The sequence below is a fragment of the Eptesicus fuscus genome, chromosome 7 (genome assembly GCF_027574615.1).
Source record: "Eptesicus fuscus isolate TK198812 chromosome 7, DD_ASM_mEF_20220401, whole genome shotgun sequence".
Taxonomy (NCBI): Eukaryota; Metazoa; Chordata; class Mammalia; order Chiroptera; family Vespertilionidae; genus Eptesicus; species Eptesicus fuscus.
In genome coordinates, this window is record NC_072479.1 from 92,048,501 (window position 1) to 92,068,313 (window position 19,813).

A 19,813-nucleotide genomic window follows, 5' to 3' on the forward strand; every position below is an offset into this window, starting at 1 on the left:
GTCATCTAGTAAGATAAGCATAATTGCATATTAAACTTTATTCCTACAAAGAAATAATGTTCTTTCTCATTATTCTTGGAGCAATGTCCCACACTCAGTCTCTCTCTCATTTTTCTAACTTTGATGAAGTTAGTAACAGCAGCTAAAATGAAAATTTTGCTTACAATGTACCCAGCAATGTTCTAAGTATTTAATATAAATTAACTCAATCCTCACAAAACTACGACACAGGCACAATTACAATGTCAGTTTTAAAGATGACAACTAAAGGAAAAGGACTTTAACTTGGCCTCATTCATACAGCTAAGTGGCAGAGCCAAAAAGACATAGGACAAGAAAACATCTCACTTTTGAACATAAAGAAAGCAGCACCTCAATGTAGGGAAAGTGTCCACAAAGAGTCAGCACCAGTGTCATGAAAGAGCAGAGAGCATACAGACCATGAGTAGCTAGAGAGCAGTGCACCACCTAAAGTTAGGCAATGAAGGAAAAAGAAAGCCTGCATTTTAAAAAAAAAAAAAAAAACTCTGGAGTTTTAACTAAAATCCTAGATTTTTAAATGTTGAAAGCTAATTCAATTTCTTTTAATGGCAACAGTGTGAGCTAAAAATATGTGATCTAAACAAAATGTATCTGCTATCTCTCCCAAGCATGAAGCTCCCAGTTTGTGGTTAGGATTAAATGAATAGATCCCTCCCTGTGGGGATCTTTTACTTGCATTTCTTTATTCAGAAGAAACCTTTTTTTAAAAAAAAATCCAGTTAAGAAAGTTTGTGCTCTCCTGCCAGCCACTTATGTCCTCATATCATCCAAATAGTTTTTACCTAAGGGCAATTCTACTAGGCACATTCTACTAGGACAGTGGTCGGCAAACTCATTAGTCAACAGAGCCAAATATCAACAGTACAACGATTGAAATTACTTTTGAGAGCCAAATTTTTTAAACTTAAACTTCTTCTAATGCCACTTCTTCAAAACAGACTCACCCAGGCCGTGGTATTTTGTGGAAGAGCCACACTCAAGGGGCCAAAGAGCCGCATGTGGCTCACGAGCCACAGTTTGCCTACCATGGTACTAGGAAAAGAAAGCAACCTATAGGCTTCTATGCTTAAAAGTTTTGACTCATGGAGTAATTGTGAAAATTGAATTCCTCCTGGGGACACAAATAGTAATTTTACCTACTATCAATTGGCTTTATTGCTATAACAAACTTTTTCATAAGATTTAAGATGCACCAGTGAGCCCAGCCGGTGTGGCTCAGTGGTTGAGTGTCGACCTATGAACCAGGAGGTCACGGTTCAATTCTCAGTCAGGGCATATACCTGGGTTGTGGGCTCAATTCCCAGTGTGGGGTGTGCAGAAGGCAGCCAATCAATGATTCTCTCTCATCGTTGATGTTTCTCTCTCTCTCCCTCTCCCTTCCTCTCTGGAAAAAAAAAAAAAGATGCACCAGTGACTTGAAATCCAGGAATATAAAGAATATAGAACGTGTTCACATTCTAAAGTTTTCCAATAATTTTAAAAATTCAAAGGTGTCCCATGTACCCTATCACAAATTGGCATACTAATAAATCATGATCATTTAAAAGAACACAGTTATTCCTCTATAATAATATTTTATTTAAGTTGAACTAATGCAGCATCTTATAAAAAATGTCTGTAATTCTGTCATGCTCCCTTTTTAGTGTATATTTATTTTGCTTTTTCCAAAAACACACTATGTACAAGCCTCAGTTGTTGTTGTTTTTTAAATCTCAGTTAGAGTCAAAAATCCAACATGAAATACAAATCACCTAGAGGAGAAAGACATAAAAATGCTGCGTACTACTTTTATTTTTCAGCTTTGATTCGACTCGATTTTAATTTGAATTGATATGAAGTGCCACTCTTGTACTCTTCTCTGATTTATCTTTATAAGCACTTGACTTAAAATTAACTTCTTTATTGACAAGAAAATTGTAGGGGCCTGAACTTCCGTGAGAGGTTTTGGAAATTTGGAGAGAAGAGAGCATAATGACCTCCTGTAGTGTATCTATTCTCCTTACCCCTCTTTGGCCCTTGTTGACCCTACATTTCTCCTGCTCTCTAGGTTGTAATTCACTTATCTCCCTGCAGGACAAAGCTGTTTTCAGCCTCCCAACTGATAATCAAATGAAACCCGTCCAGCCTCCCACCTCAATTACATTTGCAGCCAATCCGTAACAATTATAGGGGCTAATCGCAGCTGAATAGTGTCTGAGCTGACTGGAATGGAGAGAACAAACCTCTGGGTTTTTAAGGGAACATGCTACATGCCAGGCCTAGCACCAAGCAGAAAGGGAGAGCATTTAAATCTAAATTCTTCTAATGTTGTTGTTTTTTATTGACTTCAGAGAGAGCATCATTGATCCCCTGCCTCCTGCACACCCCTCACTGGGGATCTAGCATGTGCCCTCCTGGTTCACGAGTTGATGCTCAACCACCGAGCCACACCGGCTGGTCTAAATCTAAATTTTTCATAAAAGTTTTCAATCAAATGGGGTCGTGTGTAATCCTGCAAACAAAAAAGCAGTACCTAAACGGTTGTCAAACCTTCAGTATAACTAATGACTGCAACTAACTACAAAAGTATTTAAATGGCCTTTATCAAAAACAGAGCTGGCAAGATGGAACTATTGGCACTACTGGATTAGGGAGAAAATAATCTACATACAATTTTACTGTTGTTAACCCAGCATTTATGTACCAACTCCACCACTCCGAATAGAATATATGAGTTTGAGCAAGTCCCTTAGACTCTCAGAACTTCACAACAATGACATCTGACTTACCCTCACAGATTGAAGAAATAAGACAAAATAACAGAAATCCCTGAAAACTCTTTAAGGATTACTCAAATGTAATATAATACTTAATTATCATCACTGTATAACCTTATACCTTCCAGTTCATAACTACATATTTAATATGTGTTTAAAAGAGACTAATATCAAGTGCATGAAAACATATCTTAGCTTTTCTTAAAATACTGAGCAGTTGAAATACCAAAATAAAGCATACAAAGAATTTTATTTAGTTTAAATGTCTACTAGAAAAAAATGCAAAGAAAAAGTTCATTCAAAGGAAAACATTAACTCAAACCCCAAGGGAAAACTAGGACGGGTTTTAATTGAATCTTAACTTTAAGGCACACTCATCCATCATTCAATACTGTTTACCTTGTAAGAGTGTTGCAATCTGGAGAGATTTCTGAGATGGATGTTCTTTCAGAATGTCTAAGACAGTTCTCCCTAAGCTATCCTTTATATTGGCATCAATTCCTGAAAGAAAAAGAAAAATCCACTAGATATACAACATTGGAGTGACCAGAAGATACTGTTAATATATAACTGCTCTAATTTCAAACATATACACACTAAGCATGTTTAAAAAGTCATTTTTTTAAATTAAGTTACATGTGCACACCTACACATCCAACAGAAGGTGGGCGTCTACTGTTATCAAATATTAGGAATAATCTTAATAATGAATTAACTCTTAAGAATTTTTTTTAGGATTATAGCTATTTTAAGTTGTAAACTAAATGGTACAAGCTGAAAATATTAATTTAGAATGTGAATTCCTAAAGTATAATGGTCATGTGATTTATATAGTCTGTGTGTCATAAAAATATTTTTAAATTATATTAATGTACCATTGGGTAATATAAGAACAGTCTTAAAATACTTGAATATTCAAGGAAGTTGAAAGAGTATGATTATTTAGAACTCTTGTCCAAATACCAAAGTCAAATATTTCATACATTATAATCAATGTTAGCAACACTCATCATCTGCATGGTGAGCAAACTTACTGAAGTGCATAATTAAAAACGGTTGGAATTATTTTAATTCTGAAAATACATATTGCACTGAAGAACTTAATGTAGCAAATAGCTTTCGCCACCCTAAAAAAGTTTATAAATTTCCAAACATCTGAAGACAAACAGAGCCACTTTTCAGTATCTGGCCTCAAATGTTCATCATAGTAAGAGTCTGTATTGTTTTTATTATTTTTTCAGTTGTATAGGGATGTGTGACTAGCACACATTTAATTAAATGTGCCTCAACTCATTTAATATATCACTGTGTTACATGTCAAGTTCAATATACATGAAATTTTAACTTTGTAAAAACACAATCAAAATGCCATAGTCTGCCAATGTTTTACACTTTATTTTTTTTTTACAGAGGAAAATAAAAGCATAAAATATACCCATAACACAAAAGACTCATCAATTGTTTCCTAGTATGAATTGGTACTCATGCCTTTTGATCCTGAAAAAAATAATCCCTCCTCTGTTCCAATTTTATTTCATTTTAATCACACTATGCCCACGAAGACAAATAAACCTACTTTTTCTTTCAAAGCATTCCCTCTAAGGTCCCCTTTAAATCACTGCAGCTGACAAACAACAGCAACTCAGTTGATGAAAAAACCAGAAGGAGAATTTGCCTTAAGGATAGAGAACTCTAACTGCTGTTTACCACAGTTCGCAATATGAAAAGTGAGGAAAATATTCTGTTCTTTAATAAACAAAGCAATTGTCATAACTTCACAGGATGCTTCCTCTTGTGGAAGGCAGAGATTTCCTTTTCCTTTTGGAAGTTGCTCTAGGACATTTTACTGTGATTTAAATGTACATCATTCTAATTTCCAAGAGCTTTTTACTAAAACATCTACTAAGTGAAAAAAGGTACACATTTATATAAATTTTATCTAAACACTGAGGCTCAATTCTGCATGATATGAATATAAAACTGCAATTTGGAGGGAAGATAAGAAGGGTGATTATGTAAAAAAATAAATAAATTGTTTTCTTTTACTCCTGAAATAAAAATAGTATTTGGTAGAATAAGCTCCATGGGGTCTCATGATAGTTACCTGTTTCTAATAGAACTCTCACAACATCCACCTTTCCAAACAAAGCTGCTTCATGAAGTGCACTCCCCTTTTCTGTCTGGAAAAAAAAATAAGAAAAAGAAACACAGTTGCATTAGAATGATTACAGGTTTAAAAAAAATTGTATCATTTTATATATTCATACATATTCTCTGTAATATCAGCACTTCTCTTTTTTCTTTTAATATATATATTATTGATTTCAGAAAGGAAGGGAGAGGGTGAGAGAGATAGAATAGGGGTATTGGGGATCGAGCCTATAACCCGGGCATGTGCCCTGACGGGGAATCGAACCTGTGACCTTCTGGTTGATACTCAACCACTGAGCCAAGCTGGCTGGGCTCAGCACTTTTTGAGAGAAAGATAGTGTAAAGAAGACATTCCAATCTCACCTATTATCCCAGGCAACATCCAGTCAGTCCCTGACACAGAACCACTTAACTGACTTACAACTGACCCCAGACAAATGAGAAAACCCAGCCAAGATGGAAGAACTACCCAGATAAGTTCAGACTAAACTACCAAACCCAGAATTATGAGCTAAATACAGTTATTGTGTGAAGCCATTCAGTTCGGGCATAGTTTGTTATGCAACAATAGCTTACTAATACACAGGGGAGAAGATCACAACCTGACAGGAACCAGAAGAGTCTCTGGAAGATAAGAATACTACCACTGACTTGGGAGCCAAAAAACAGTGAGAAAATAATAAAATTGTTTTTTAAAAGTTTTGGTAACTTGGAACAGATAATAAAAGCAGGTTACCGTTTCCTTGTGGAGAAACAAAATCTATCCTAATGTTATCCATCCTTCAAAGCTCAACTCAAACCACATCTCCAATAAACTTTTTTTCTGATAGCCTTAGGTACAATGGTCTTTCCTTCATTAGTTATGTACATACAGCACATTGTTGTGGAAAGAGGCCTGGACTTTAATCAGGAAGTCTAAATTCACATTCTGGGTGTATCAGCTATGTGTCCTTTGGCAAGTTTCTTAAATCTTTGAATCTGATTGCTCATATCTTAACTGGAATTTAACAGCTCTCATTTCCCTCAGGACAGCTGTGGAGAACCGGATTCTAAATGTGGTGACATATTAAACACAAAGTACGTACTCAAAATGTTCAAGTGAATTTCATTTCATTCATTCATCTGTTCAACTTTGATGGATTCCTAGTGTGTGCTAATTACTAGAATAAAGGAAACAGTTACTAAGGATACCGCACACAACTGCCACCTAAGAATAATTTTTCATTATATAGCCCTCAAATTAGAATGAGGTTAGAGATCATGCCTTATATCCCTACCTATTTCCCAAAAGTGTGTGACAGGGTGCCTTGAACTTAGTAGTTACAAAAATACTTGCAGACAATTTGACTAATCAAACAATGGTACGATCTCTACGTATGTTTTTTTTCTTTTTTTTAAATATATATATTTATATGTGTATGTATAATTTTTTTTCATAAAGGAAGGAGAGGGAGAGATAGAAACATCAATGATGAGAGAGAACCATTGATGGCTGTCTCCTGCACGCCCCCTGTTGGGGATACAGTCAGCAACCCAGGTATGTGCCCTGACCAGAATCGAACTGTGACCACCTGGTTCATAGGTGGATGCTCAACCACTGAGCCACGCTGGCCGCGCTCTATGTATAACAACTTTGAATTTGCACTCGGATGTCGAGGTGACTCGACACGGTTAGCATTAGAATAAAGGAATCGAGAAAAAAGCAAGCGAGTGCAAAGGGTTAACATCTGCATCTCAAAGCAACGCAAGAGCAACATCACTTTTAAAGCCTAGGGAACAGAAGACTCACCTGACAGCTCACATCCATTCCTGCTTCCAACAGCACCTGAACGACCGCTTTGTGGCCATTGCGTGCGGCGAGGTGCAGCGGAGTGTGCTTGCGCGTGTTGCAGCTCATTAAGTTCGGGTGCGCACTGATGATCATTTTGACTACTCTCAGCCGTCCGTAAAGCGCCGCCAGGTCCAGAGGTGTTTCCAGCTTGCTGTTCCTGATGGTGGGATCCGTGAGCTCATCCAGGAGAACGGCCACGACTTCCGAGTGTCCGTACTGAGCTGCACAGTGCAGGGCAGTTTCATTCTCATTGTTCTGTTAACACCAACACATAAGACGCACGTTTTCAGAAATTCAATTCCTTATCAAAAGGTAAAACTCCATCATCTAAAACCTCAGATGCTTTGAAAATACGTTTAAGATTTATCTATTTTGGTAAGTATTCCTAATGGAATTTTCTATCTGATAAAAGTATGCATCACTGATTGCATCAAAAATACCACATTTGATTTTTGTCACTTCAATAGGGAAAAAAATCTAACTTTTCCCTACAGTATTTATTCCAATTTCCAAGATTGATAAATGATTTAGCCATGTTAGTCAGTGGCCCTGCTGGGCCCAGATGGTCGGTGTTCCAGTGTGATCTGCACGGTGCACCGCGCCTCCATGATATTTGTTAATGAGAGAGATTAATAACAATTATAACACACTTTCAATAGCCTGGCTTTCCAAAAGACAAATGAGCTCATCAATTCTTTTTTTTTTTTTAAGTACACTGTTGCTGTCTCAACGGGACTTCTTTTAAAATATATATTTTTTTTTATTTTATTTTATTTTATTTTACTTTATTTTATTTTATTGATTTCCGAGAGGAAGGGAGAGGGAGAGCGAGATAGAAACATCTAATCTAATAATAGACAAATATGCAAATTGACCGCACCTTCGCTACACCTAAGCCACGCCCACCAGCCAAGCCACGCCCACCAACCAATCAGGACGAATATGCAAATTACCCCAACAAAGATGGCGGCTAATTTGCATATCAAGACAGCTTCGAAAGGGAGGGGGAGGGGAGGAGCGAAGTCAGGGCCGGGGGCGAACGGAAAAGCAGGCGGGCTAGAGGAGAAGGCGGGGCGGGCGACAAGGGCGGAGCGGAGGCCGGGCCGGGGGCGAAGGGAAACGCAGGCGGGCTGGAGGAGAAGGCGGGTCGGGCGACAATGGCGGGGCGGAGGCGGGGGTGGGGGCGAAGGGAAACGCGGGCGGGCTGAAGGAGAAGGTGAGGCGGGGGACAAGGGAGGAACGGAGGCGGGGTAGAGTGCAGCAGGAAATCCTATTGCAGGATTTTTCCTGCAACGGGAAAGCTAGTCAATAATAAGAAAGAATCATTGATCGGCTGCCTCCTGCATTCCCCCTATTGGGGATGGAGCCTGCAAGCCAGGCATGTGCTCTGAATGGGAATCAAACCCTGACATCCTGGTTCATGGGTCAAAGCTCAACTCCTGAGCCACACCGGCCAGGTGTGGCTTCTCCTTGATATGCTTAGTTTAGGACTTCCGTTCAGCTAGTCCTCAGATGGTTCGCCAGGCTGACTGTTCTGTAATTTAGCTGTGAATCGGATGTGGTCATGGGAGGAGGGGAGCACAGCATCCACCTGGTCTGCTATCTTGACTGGTGTCCCCCCACCAATCAGTAAATTCTTGATAATGAGAGATTGACAGAGAGGCCTCCCAAATTAAGTTTCATTTCATTTTCCTTATAAGTAAGAGAATGAAGACATACGGGTGCCCTGATATGAAACCAAATAGAAGCCAAAACACAAAGTATAGAAGTGAAAAAAGAATCTCCTTGGGAAAGACTTTTTTATATATTTTAATTGAACTGTTCAACATCACACAAAACCAGTGTTTCTCTTTAAAATATACTATTGCAGTCATACCCCATTTATAATTGTCAAGTTTCAAATATAAATGAATTCTAGGTGTGTGTGTTTTTCTTATTTTCATGTCATTTAAAAAATATTTTGTTTGTAAAAACTAATATCCTCTTGTTTAACCTTGGATTATTTTTCCATCTTATTTCAGGTTTTGCTTTGGGACATTCAGACAGTTATTCAGAATAACCACCAGATGGCTCATACCACAAATGATCTTTTAACTTCTGGTTTTCTAAAGAAGAGAACAGCATTCTCAGACATTTCCTTTTAGCATGATACACTGAGCCATATCTGCCTTTTTTTAAGATCAGATTTATGTGAGTACTCTCATAAAAAATATTCTGCATCTTTAACCTGTAAACACAGACATTTTTATTGTGATAAGTATTACTAAGACATTTCCAATTAATAAAACATTTTTCTTGATTAGTTCTTCCTATTGCATTTTGGAAAAACAAATTTTTTTTCTTCCTTTTGCTGTTTATAGATAGTGCTAGTGTTACTTTTTACTCTTCAGTCTGAATTTCATCCAAGGGCCTGCAAAGTCTGTATCTATTTGAACAATATGCTAATTATACTTTATTAGATGTGCTTGCCCTAGAGTAACCTACTTGCATTGATATTGGACAGCTGCCAACCTGCAGCTTAATGCCATGGTTGAAATTCAATTGTTGGACTGCATGCTGTTTTTCAAATATTGTTTTACAAAATGGGAACAGTAGGGGGCATGCAGAGCTAAGATGTTTGTTATCATACTGTTTTAGGGGACTTTATTCTGCTTTCTGGAATCTGTGGTCTTATTTATTTAGAATACTGACAATGGCTTTCCTCTTTTAATATGTCTGTTTTGAGTAATATGAATATTATGCACTTGCAAATATTATGACTTCACCTGTGGTATCAACTGCTGTTGGTGTTTTACTCAACTTACTCTAGGCATGTGTATGTATTTACATACATAGAAAATTTTTAACTTAATTTGTGACTAGCAACTCTATACATTGTATTTTGATTCGCAAAAGGCACTTATTGTGAAAGTGCTATGTAAATGTTGTAAAGCACTATACAAATGATAGTTACCATTATTTCACTAGCATTTAAAATTGTACTAAGAAAAGCTCTAATTCATATTATAAATGTGAATTCCGTTCTATCTTTACATATTCAAGAACTATAAAATCTATGCTTATATAAGGCAGGCAAAAATATCACCACTACTTCCTTTAAATGGAGTTTTCTTGTTAACAAATATCTTAACAAATGCCCAAATTAGTGCCTATGTACTGTATACAAATGCCAAAGAAATTTTCAAATTTCCCTTCAGGAAATTCAGTAGTGGAAAAGTCTTTGGCAGGGTAAAGACAGAAGTAATCAAGTCTTTTCACATTCACTTTTTAATCTCATTTTAAAATAATTTAAATTTTCACTTGCGGCTTTGCCTTCTCAAAACTGTAGAAAAGGTATAGCATGAGCAAACACTGGACAAGCGCACCTGTTCATTGACTCGGGAATGCGATGGCCCGTGATGAATAAGAATCTTCACAATTTCCTCATCTCCTTTCCAGGCAGCCAGGTGAATAGGAAAATAACCCTTGTTGTCTGCTACATTTGTTGATGCCTCATATTGAAGTAGTTTGAGAACTATTTCCCTAAGAAGAAAAAGAAGAAGAAGAAGAAAAGCACACAACAGAAAAGAAAATATGCTGAACGACACAGATTTTATTAAATAGATCATTATTAAAGTATACTAGATGCTGGGTGGCAATTTAGAATAATAATTCAAGGTACTGAGGTATAAAATTGTACCCACAGGAAAAAGCTGACTCAATCTCTATAAACTCTTATCAATGGAGAAGACAGTAACTTAAATCTGCAGACAACCCCATACTCTTGTTTACTGTGCTTTTTCTCCCATAAGTGGCTCCCTCCCTCACTCCCTGCCCCAACATCCTTTGCCTTTAGCTAGAAATGGTATTTAAGGTGGTGGCTTTTGGGGGAGTTACTCAGTTTACCTGGGTCCCTACCATATATACAGGAAGTATGCATGTTATTACATTTCTGTTTTCTTTCCTCCTGTTACTTTTTTTTTTTTTGTTAATCCTCACCCAATGATATTTTTCCATTGATTCTTAGAGAGAGTGGAAAGGAGGGGGAGATAGAGAAAGAAACATCAATGCAAAAGAGACACATAGATTGGTTGCCTCCCCCATGTGCCTCGACTAGGGCCAGGGATCAAGTCTGCAACCAAGGTATGTGCCCTTGACTGGAATTGAACCTGCAACCCTTCAGTCTGTGGGCCAATGCTCTTCCACTGAGCCAAACTGACCAAGGCCTGTTAATCTTTCTTACATCAACTTAATTATCAGACCACCAAATAACCTATAAAAGGGAAGAAGGAAAACACTTTCCACCTCTGCACCACTTTCCAATATCTAAATCAGAAAAGAGTAATACGCATGTTTATGCAATGGCCTTTGGTGAACAATAAGATCTAATTAAATACTGTTATTTTTATTTATGTTTTTAAAATTTTATTCACTTTATTAAATTTGTTTATTTTTTAATTTACGTTTATTTTAATTTTTATTTAAGTTGATCTTTTCATCTTATTCAGAGATATCAGCTAATGAACTGGCTCGGCTTAGATTTCTAATGTGAAAATATGTTTGTGAAATATAAAGTTATATCTCTAATCAAATAAGTGCCTTACTGAATCATAAAATATTAATCAACAAATTGTCATTAATCTTTTTTCTGATGTATCCATGTCTGTCACATGTAATATGTACTACACAGGCCTTTTTCATCCAAACTCATTCAAATTAAATTTCAGGTACTTTCTATGATACCTAAATTTAAAAAGTAGTTAAAACCAGGATCCCATCAAATCAGTATTTTCTTAATATCTCTTTCAATTGTACCTTATAACTTCTAGAGGTATCAACAAATAAATAGGTTGACTATGCTTGGTTACCTAGTATGAAATATTAAGTTATATTGATGAACAAGTCTGTAGAATAGCAAGCAGAGAAGTAATTCCTATTTAACTACAACATAAAATGGCACTTTTTCTCATATGCAGCATCTAACAAATAAGAAATGATTTAAAATTCTAAAGTAAATGTGATTGATGGGATCATAGAAAAAATAATCCCATTTCCCAGGAGCTAAACAACATATCAAATAAATTTAATAATAATTCAATTGAAAGCAATGCAATGCAACGTTTTGCAGCTTGAGGCTAATATATCTAAAAGTGTTGATTTTCAATACTATATCATTTTCTGATAGGTATAAATATACTGCCAATTAATATGAAATTTTTTTTTAAGTTTCAGTTTAGGGTCTGAGTAAAATTAAACTAATTGGGAAGGTTCAAAATTCAAATTTTTTTACCTCAACAGCAAGTTTTCCTATAATTAAGTAATAACCAAAGATTTTTTTGCTTTTAGGATTCTTTTTATTGATTTTTAGAGAGAGAGGAAGGGAGAAGGACAAAGAGCGAGAAACATCAATATGAGAGCGGAACATGGATCAGCTGCCTCCTGCGTGCCACCTACTGGAGATCTAGCCTGCAACCTGGGCATGTACCCTGACCAGGAATAGAACCAGCAACCTTTTGGTGCATGGGACGATGCCCAACCAACTGAGCCACACCAGCTAGGACTAACCAAAAATATTTATTTTGTTTCATCTCCCTTTGCTTATTGGCAGTCAAAAGAACTTTGAAATAAATGCAAATCATCTTCATATGGATATGGTATTAACAAAACTAATGAAATTCTTAAATTCATGAAGGTTCGGTTAATTTCAGACTTTCTTGAAGATTTTACTTCTCCTTGATGGAAATAAAGTGGCAAACTTAAAGAATTAAAATTAGGGACCTTTCCTGTAATAAGAATTATTACCAGAAATAACTTAGGACTATCTATATATAGGGCAAGGCAAACTTCTATTTACTGAACATCTGCTCTTCCTATCATCCTAACAGTGAGTGACCTTTCTCCCCTCTGCAGGCCCAGGAACCTTACCTCATCCTTAGCTCAAATGTCACATATACCTCATTTTAACTTTCTGTCTTTGAATCTCTCATATGTATGGGGTTCCCATACATACGTGTGCAAAAAATTTGGATATTTTCTCTTGTTAATAATTTGTCTCATGTTGATTTGATTGCTAAATGGGTCAGAAGAATATGGAATGATAGAGTAAAATGCCTTCCATCCCACACTGGCTAATTACTATTTAAATTAAAATAATCAAATTTGTAGTAGAAATACATGAGAGAGACAATGAATTTTCCATATTTAAAGAGAGAAAGAAATAGATAGGTCTATAGCCTATCTATTGAAATAATTTATCTATAATTGTTGCTACTGGATTTTGTTTTACTGACCATGATTTTTCTATAATTTGAAGGCAACAATTTTCTTATCTTCAATTATAAATACCTAAGAAATCATCAACAGAGTATATTTCTATTGTGTCCTAATCTGGCTAAGTGGAGATGAATTGTCCATTATAAAATAATGTAATTCAGGTTCAAAATGCTGCTCCACTTGTGGATTAACTACTGTTGATAAACAAGTGCTACCAATAAAGCATACAAATTAAGAGGAAACGGGCTTAACTATGCAGTAAGAAGTCCTTAGATTATATGTTGGGAGTAGGAAAAAGCCTGCATTCAAAGCAAAAATAAGATAACTACAGGACCCTGTAACATTATTTCTAGCTCTATGATTTCATAAACTTCAGCCTAAAAATCACAGTGTTTATGGAAACAATCTAGAGCTGATGGCTACAACAACAATAGCAACCCACGTGGAAATGATGTGTTTCCATGCTGACTGCTAAGGCTTGCTTGGAAAGAATACAACACAATCAATAGTTCATTACCTATGCTAAGTGAGAATAGCAAAGGCAAAGAAAAGAAAAACCTTCTTCTCTGGCTCTGAGATATATCCTATGACATTTTTTTCTCCTTCAAATGTCTTAAGACAATAGTAAAATTAGCATTCCATGTGAACACCCTAGTTGATGATAATGGGAGGCAGCCCAGAAATGCACAATGGGACAGAGAAAAGCCAGCGAGAGTTTAGGAAACTGATTGTGCGTGTAGACCAAAAAAAAAAGGAGATAATATAGAGTGTTGGTAAAATCATACACTTTAAACTACAACGCTTAGACTCTAAACACAACCCCACCTTAATATCTAAGTGGCCACTCAGTCACTTATCCAGAATGGCCTTATTTCTCCATCTATGAATGAGGGACGTGAGGAGGGTAAGGTGAAATAAATGATCTCCAATTTTAAAAGTCCATGGGTAATTTAAATAATTTAAAATAGGGCAATCTTATACTTTAGATCAGTGGTTCTCAACCTTTCTAATGCCACGACCCTTTAATACAGTTCCTCATGTTGTGGTGACCCCCAACCATAAAATTATTTTCGTTGCTACTTTATAACTGTAATTTTGCTACTGTTATGAATCGTAATGTAAATATCTGTGTTTTCCGATGGTCTTATGCTCTACAGCAGCGGTTCTCAACCTGTGGGGCGACCATCGGAAAACACAGATATTTACATTACGATTCATAACAGTAGCAAACTTACAGTTATGAAGTAGCAACGAAAATAATTTTATGGGTGGGGGTCACCACAACATGAGGAACTGTATTAAAGGGTCGTGGCATTAGAAAGGCTGAGAACCACTGCTTTAGATGAAAATCCAAATTTTAGAGTTGTAGCATCATAACTGATCCACAAATAATACCAAAACAATATACCACAAAATATTATAATTGGGAGAAACAAGGAAAAATACCCAGTATATTAAACTGAGGCCTAGAGAGGTTAAGTAAATGGCTCAAGGTCACATAACTAACAGAGATGGGAAGACAGGATTAGAAATGTCCTGCTTTTTTTCCAATGCCTATAGAATGACACTGAGTAAAATCTTTCTAGAAAATGCTAAAAAGGTCAATGAGATCTTCAGATAAGCAAAGCAAAGATATAATTCTCAGAGAATATCTGCAATTAGAGAGGTCTTAAAAGATATCTAGATACCTCTTGATGATGATCTTAATAAATGTTATTCAATGCACTTAAATTAGCTTCACTTTGTACATTGCCAACAGAAACTAAAAATTATGCATTGAACCACAATGCAATATATCTCAGTAATTAGAATTTCATAGGCCATTATGGATACATCATTAACATTTACTAAACATTGAAAGTCAAGGAGGGATGTGAATGTTAATCCATTTGGGGACAACATTCTTCTGAGAAGTGCTTATACTGGCAAGCTGAGATTTAAAAAAAAAAAAGTAGAATAGGTCACATGGTCAGGCCTCAGATCTTAGGTCAGTTATTTGTCATCTGGTGTTCCCAACTGGAACTTCTCGAAATCCAAACCTAAGATGGCCAGAGAGGCCGTCAGCATTGTGCACTTTGGGCTGATTAAATCTGGCTTCATTCCTGATGAGCCATATTGTATATGGCACAAAGAAAAATAAATAGTAATTCCTTTAAAAGATTCAGAGTGTGAGGATCTGGACACATATTCCACTCTCAGAAGGACAGCAATATAGTTGAGAAAGACCTGGCAAAATAAAACAACTCTAAGTTAGATGACATAAGATGATATAAAATAGGGAGTGGATGAAAAGATATATAATTTGGAAATACTAAGAATCCAAGTGATGAAACATTGTTTGTGATATTTTATGTAATTCAGATGTCTCTCCAAAGAGAATAATGTTATATTTATGCAATAATTTTTAAGATAAATAAAAGGTATAGTGAAAAATAATTTTTTAAAAAATTGTAAGTTTCCTGTGTGAGAACTTTTAAGGCCATAAAATGTGATCAAATATGACTAAGTCCCTTGTGTCTCAATTCAAAGTTAAAAAAAAAAAATTGGGAAAACAAAAAGTGAGTAGAATTTTAAGGCAGTAATTATCAACTTTAAAAAACTAAAGTGAGCCCGGCTGGCGTGGCTCCGCAGTTTAGTGTCGACCTATGGCCCGGTCAGGGCACATGTCTGGGTTGTGAGCTCGATCCCCAGTATGGGGTGTGCAGGAGGCAGCTGATCAATGATATTCTCTCATCATGGATGTTTCTATCTCTCTCTGCTTCTCCTTTCCTCTCTGAAATAAATTTAAAATATATATATGTATATATTTTTTAAAAAAACTAAAGTGAAATGAAATTATCCAGACTTGGGAAGACCAAATTGGATCATCAGAACAAAGGAAAAACAAAAGGAAGAGACACATAAAAAGTGCCACTTTTCATCTGAATCTTTCGGAGAACGCCTCACACTCTGACTGTCACTAACCCAGGAGGTTACCTAGCTAAAACACTGGGAATGAAATGGTTGCTATGGTTACACATTCTTTTGCTCTTCATACTGTACACTATCACATTCTTTGAAGCATAATTCCATAGGTTACACAAGTTTAAATCCAGAAAGACCATCATGAATGACAAAGAAAAGGCACGTTAAGCTAAATTTGAAGGATTTTGAAGTGGTTTGTGTAAGTGTCCGTGGCTCATAACAGCAAGAATCTATTAAGATTTTGCTCCTAGTGAATAATTCCATGCTAGTGGAAGACACCAAAAAAGGTAGGGTGGAAGGGGTTTGATCCCATTCCCTCCCCAAAGCTACACATGACTAGCATGTCCTGTCATTCTCCCTGTGTGACATCTGACTAGGTTAGAGCAGGTCTCTAAGTTTACACTCTGCACATAATCATCCTCAGCAACATTCCTACCAAGTTCAACGTGTAGGTGTTGCTACCTGATGCCTCTGTAAGCCCAGGGGGCTCATGGCAACATGAGACAGCGATCATCAGACATAATTAACTCCATCACACGTAACGAAATACACAAGGATTCCGGTCCAAATAAGTGGCACTTACTTATGTCCATTTAAGGCCGCATGGTGTAAAGCAGTGTAACCCGAACTGTCTGTGCAGTTCACATTGGGGCCTCGCCAGATGCTGCAAATAGAGCACAAGTGCAGAGTTAGCGGTTAAGCAGAATCGTGCTTTAGAAAACAGAAAGGTGGTCCCACAGCCAGCGGCCTGTGGCATATGAAAAGTCCAGTCATGTGAAAAATGATTGCCGTCTTTCATACACCCACCCCCCTCCGAGCAATAACTTCATTTATTTGATTCAAGGAAATTATTAGGGAATATAACTACCTCCAGAAATTATTAGCAAATGCAGGCCTCTGCCATATATTAAAATCTGGGTCGTCCCTAGCCGGTTTGGCTCAGTGGACAGAGTGTCAGCCTGCGGACTGAAAGGTCCCAGGTTCGATTCAGGTCAAGGGCACATGCCCAGGTTTCAGGCTCAATCCCCAGTTAGGGGCGTGCAGGAGGCAGCAGATCAGTGATTCTCTCTCATTATTGTTTCTATCTCTCTCTCCCACTCCCTTCCTCTCTGAAATCAATAAAAATATATATTTTTTAAAAATCTGGATCCAACATTTCCCTATTACTTGATACCATTACTCAAATATTGGAAGCAATTTACATTCAGCTACCATATTATAGACTAAAGACTAAAGATTTATGACACCTGCCTCTTCCCATTTAACACACTATTCTGAGATGGCACTGATTTATGTCACTTTTAGGATTATTTTTGCATTATGGGAAGAATATCCTAGAGATAACATGTAGCTATATAAAAGAGTCCATTGTAACCTTGATCACTAAAATTACAGAAACTATTTTTAGCTATTGAGTAAATAAGGCATTGAAAGACACTTTTCCAAAAGCAAACCAAAAAATTACTTTATCTAATGTTCCCGATGATATTAAAGCCATCCAAACTAACATCTAATAACAAGTTAATTCATGTACTTGCAAAATATTGGTTGTACCCCAACTGCACGTTACATAGTAAACTAGGCACTGAGTAGAAAATCATCATTCAAGGTCCTTCTTTACAAGAACAGGGTCTAGACATATAAACTCACAATTACAAAGTAGTAAGATACCTGAAGTACCAGAGAGCACGCAGGCTTCTCTGAGAAATAAATAGCTGTTCCCAATGAGAGATCATAACTGAGTTAAACTAAGGCGGGACGATAAAAATGAATAGAATGTACTTACTCAAAATTTAATTAAAAGGATAATTTTTTTTTCATTTTCAATTACAGCTGACATGCCATATTATTTTGTATTTGTTTCAGATGTACAGCAGAGTGGTTAGACAATTACATAATTTACGGAGTGATCCTCCTGAAAGGTCTAGTACCCACCTGGCACCGTATGTAGTTATTACAATATTACTGAGCATATTCCCTATGCTGTACTTTACAGCTCCATGACTGCTTCACAGCTTTGTAATCCCTCCACCTTTTTCATGTGGCACTGCACTCCAACCCCCCCTCCCATCCAGCAACTCTCAGTTTGTTCTCTGTATCTATGAGTCTGTTTCTGTTTTGTTTGTTCATTTATTTTGTTCTTTACATTCCACATACAAGTGAAAATGTATGATATTTTCCTTTCTCTGTCTGACTTATTTTCTTAGCATAATACCCCCTAGGTCCATCCATGTTGTTGCAAATGAACACCACCTGATTTTAAGGCTATAATAAAGCTCTAGTAAACAAGACAGAGAGCGTGGTATTGGAGGAAAGACAGATCAACAAAACAGAATGAAGGAACAGAAAGTCAATTTAGACTTTCACACACATATGCAATTGATTTTTTACAAAGGTACAATGGCAATTCATTAAAGTAATGAATTAGCAAAAAATTGTTCTGGAACAAATGAATATCCTTAGGCCAAAATAAATAAAAAGAGTTTTGATCCATACCTTGCCACATACAAAAATTAACTTTAAAATGAATCAGAGCCCTGGCCAGGTAGCTGGGTACACTGAGTACATACGTAGGTTGAGGATTTGATCCCTAATCGAGGTGTATACAGGAGGCAACCAATCGATGTTTTCCTCTCCTCTCTCTCTCTCTCAAACATATTCTCAGTTAAGGATTAAAACAAACAAACAAAAAAAGCAAATTGCAGAATATTGTGTATGTTAATATCCTAAATGTTTTACATACATGTATGAACTCATTTATATCCATCCTATCTAATAAAAGAGTAATATGCAAATTGACCATCACTCCAAGACACAAGATGGCCTCCCCATGTGGTCAAAGATGGCTGCCCCCATGTGGTAACAAGATGGCTGCCTCAAGATGGCCTGCAGGGAAGGGCAGTTGTGGGCAGTTAGGGGATCAGGCCAGCAGAGGAGGGCAGTTAGGGGAGACCAGGACAGCAGGGGAGGGCAGTTGGGGGTGACCAGGCCTGCAGGAGAGGGCAGTTGGGGGGGGGGGGTCCAGGCCAGCAGAGGAGGGTAGTTGGGGGTGACAAGGCCTGCAGGGGAGGACAGTTAGGGGCAATCAGACCGACAGGGGAGCAGTTAGGTTCTATCAGGCTGGCAGGGGAGTGGTTAGGGGGTGATCAGGCTGGCAGGCAGAAGCAGTTAGGGGCAATCAGGCAGAGGCAGGTGAGCGGTTGGGAGCCAGCAGTCCTGGATTATGAGAGGGATGTCCAACTGCCCGTTTAGGCCCAATCCCAGTCGGGCCTAACTGGGAAGCTGGACATCCCTCAAGAGGTCCCAGATTGGAGAGGGTGCAGGCTGGGCTAAGGGACACCCCCCCCTCCCCGTGCACCAATTTTGTGCACCAGGCCTCTAGTACAACTATAAAACAGATGCTATTCTTTTTTTTCTTTTTTTTTTTTAGTTAAATTGATTGGGGTGACACTGGTCAGCATGAACTTACAGGTTTAACAGATACTATTCTTATTCTCACTGTACAAATGAGAAAGATTTGCATTAACATAGAAAAATGCATGCAAAAATACATTATCACCTCTAAATTGTTTGAACAGTCAAAATTATCATGTAACTCTTCAAGGAAAAACAAAAAAGACAATAAAATACAAGGGGAGAAAAGCATAGGTTTGCTCTAGGTTGTGAAGAGCCTTATAACATGTCAAGAAGCTTAGTCTTGATTCTATAGGCAACTTGGAGCTAGAGGATTATCACAGAGATATTAAGCATGTTTCTGCCATGACCAGGTCATGAGGGCTCTAGTGACAGCAGGAAGGGAAACAGTGAACAAACTGGT

The 19,813-nt window shown here is 37.2% G+C and overlaps 1 protein-coding gene across 4 annotated transcripts in view; it reads right to left on the bottom strand.

Annotated features, from left to right (window-relative positions):
• ANKS1B (ankyrin repeat and sterile alpha motif domain containing 1B) overlaps window positions 1-19,813 on the bottom strand; it is an 808,746-nt gene that overhangs the window by 685,906 nt on the left and 103,027 nt on the right. For all 4 annotated transcript variants that reach the window (XM_054719390.1, XM_054719389.1, XM_054719388.1 and 1 more), the window contains exons 2-6: window positions 16,580-16,660; window positions 10,146-10,302; window positions 6,739-7,035; window positions 4,903-4,978; window positions 3,198-3,299 (exon numbers count right to left, since the gene is read on the bottom strand). In XM_054719390.1, the coding sequence (XP_054575365.1) occupies window positions 3,198-3,299; window positions 4,903-4,978; window positions 6,739-7,035; window positions 10,146-10,302; window positions 16,580-16,660 (713 nt within the window). The remainder of the gene's footprint in view (window positions 1-3,197; window positions 3,300-4,902; window positions 4,979-6,738; window positions 7,036-10,145; window positions 10,303-16,579; window positions 16,661-19,813) is intronic.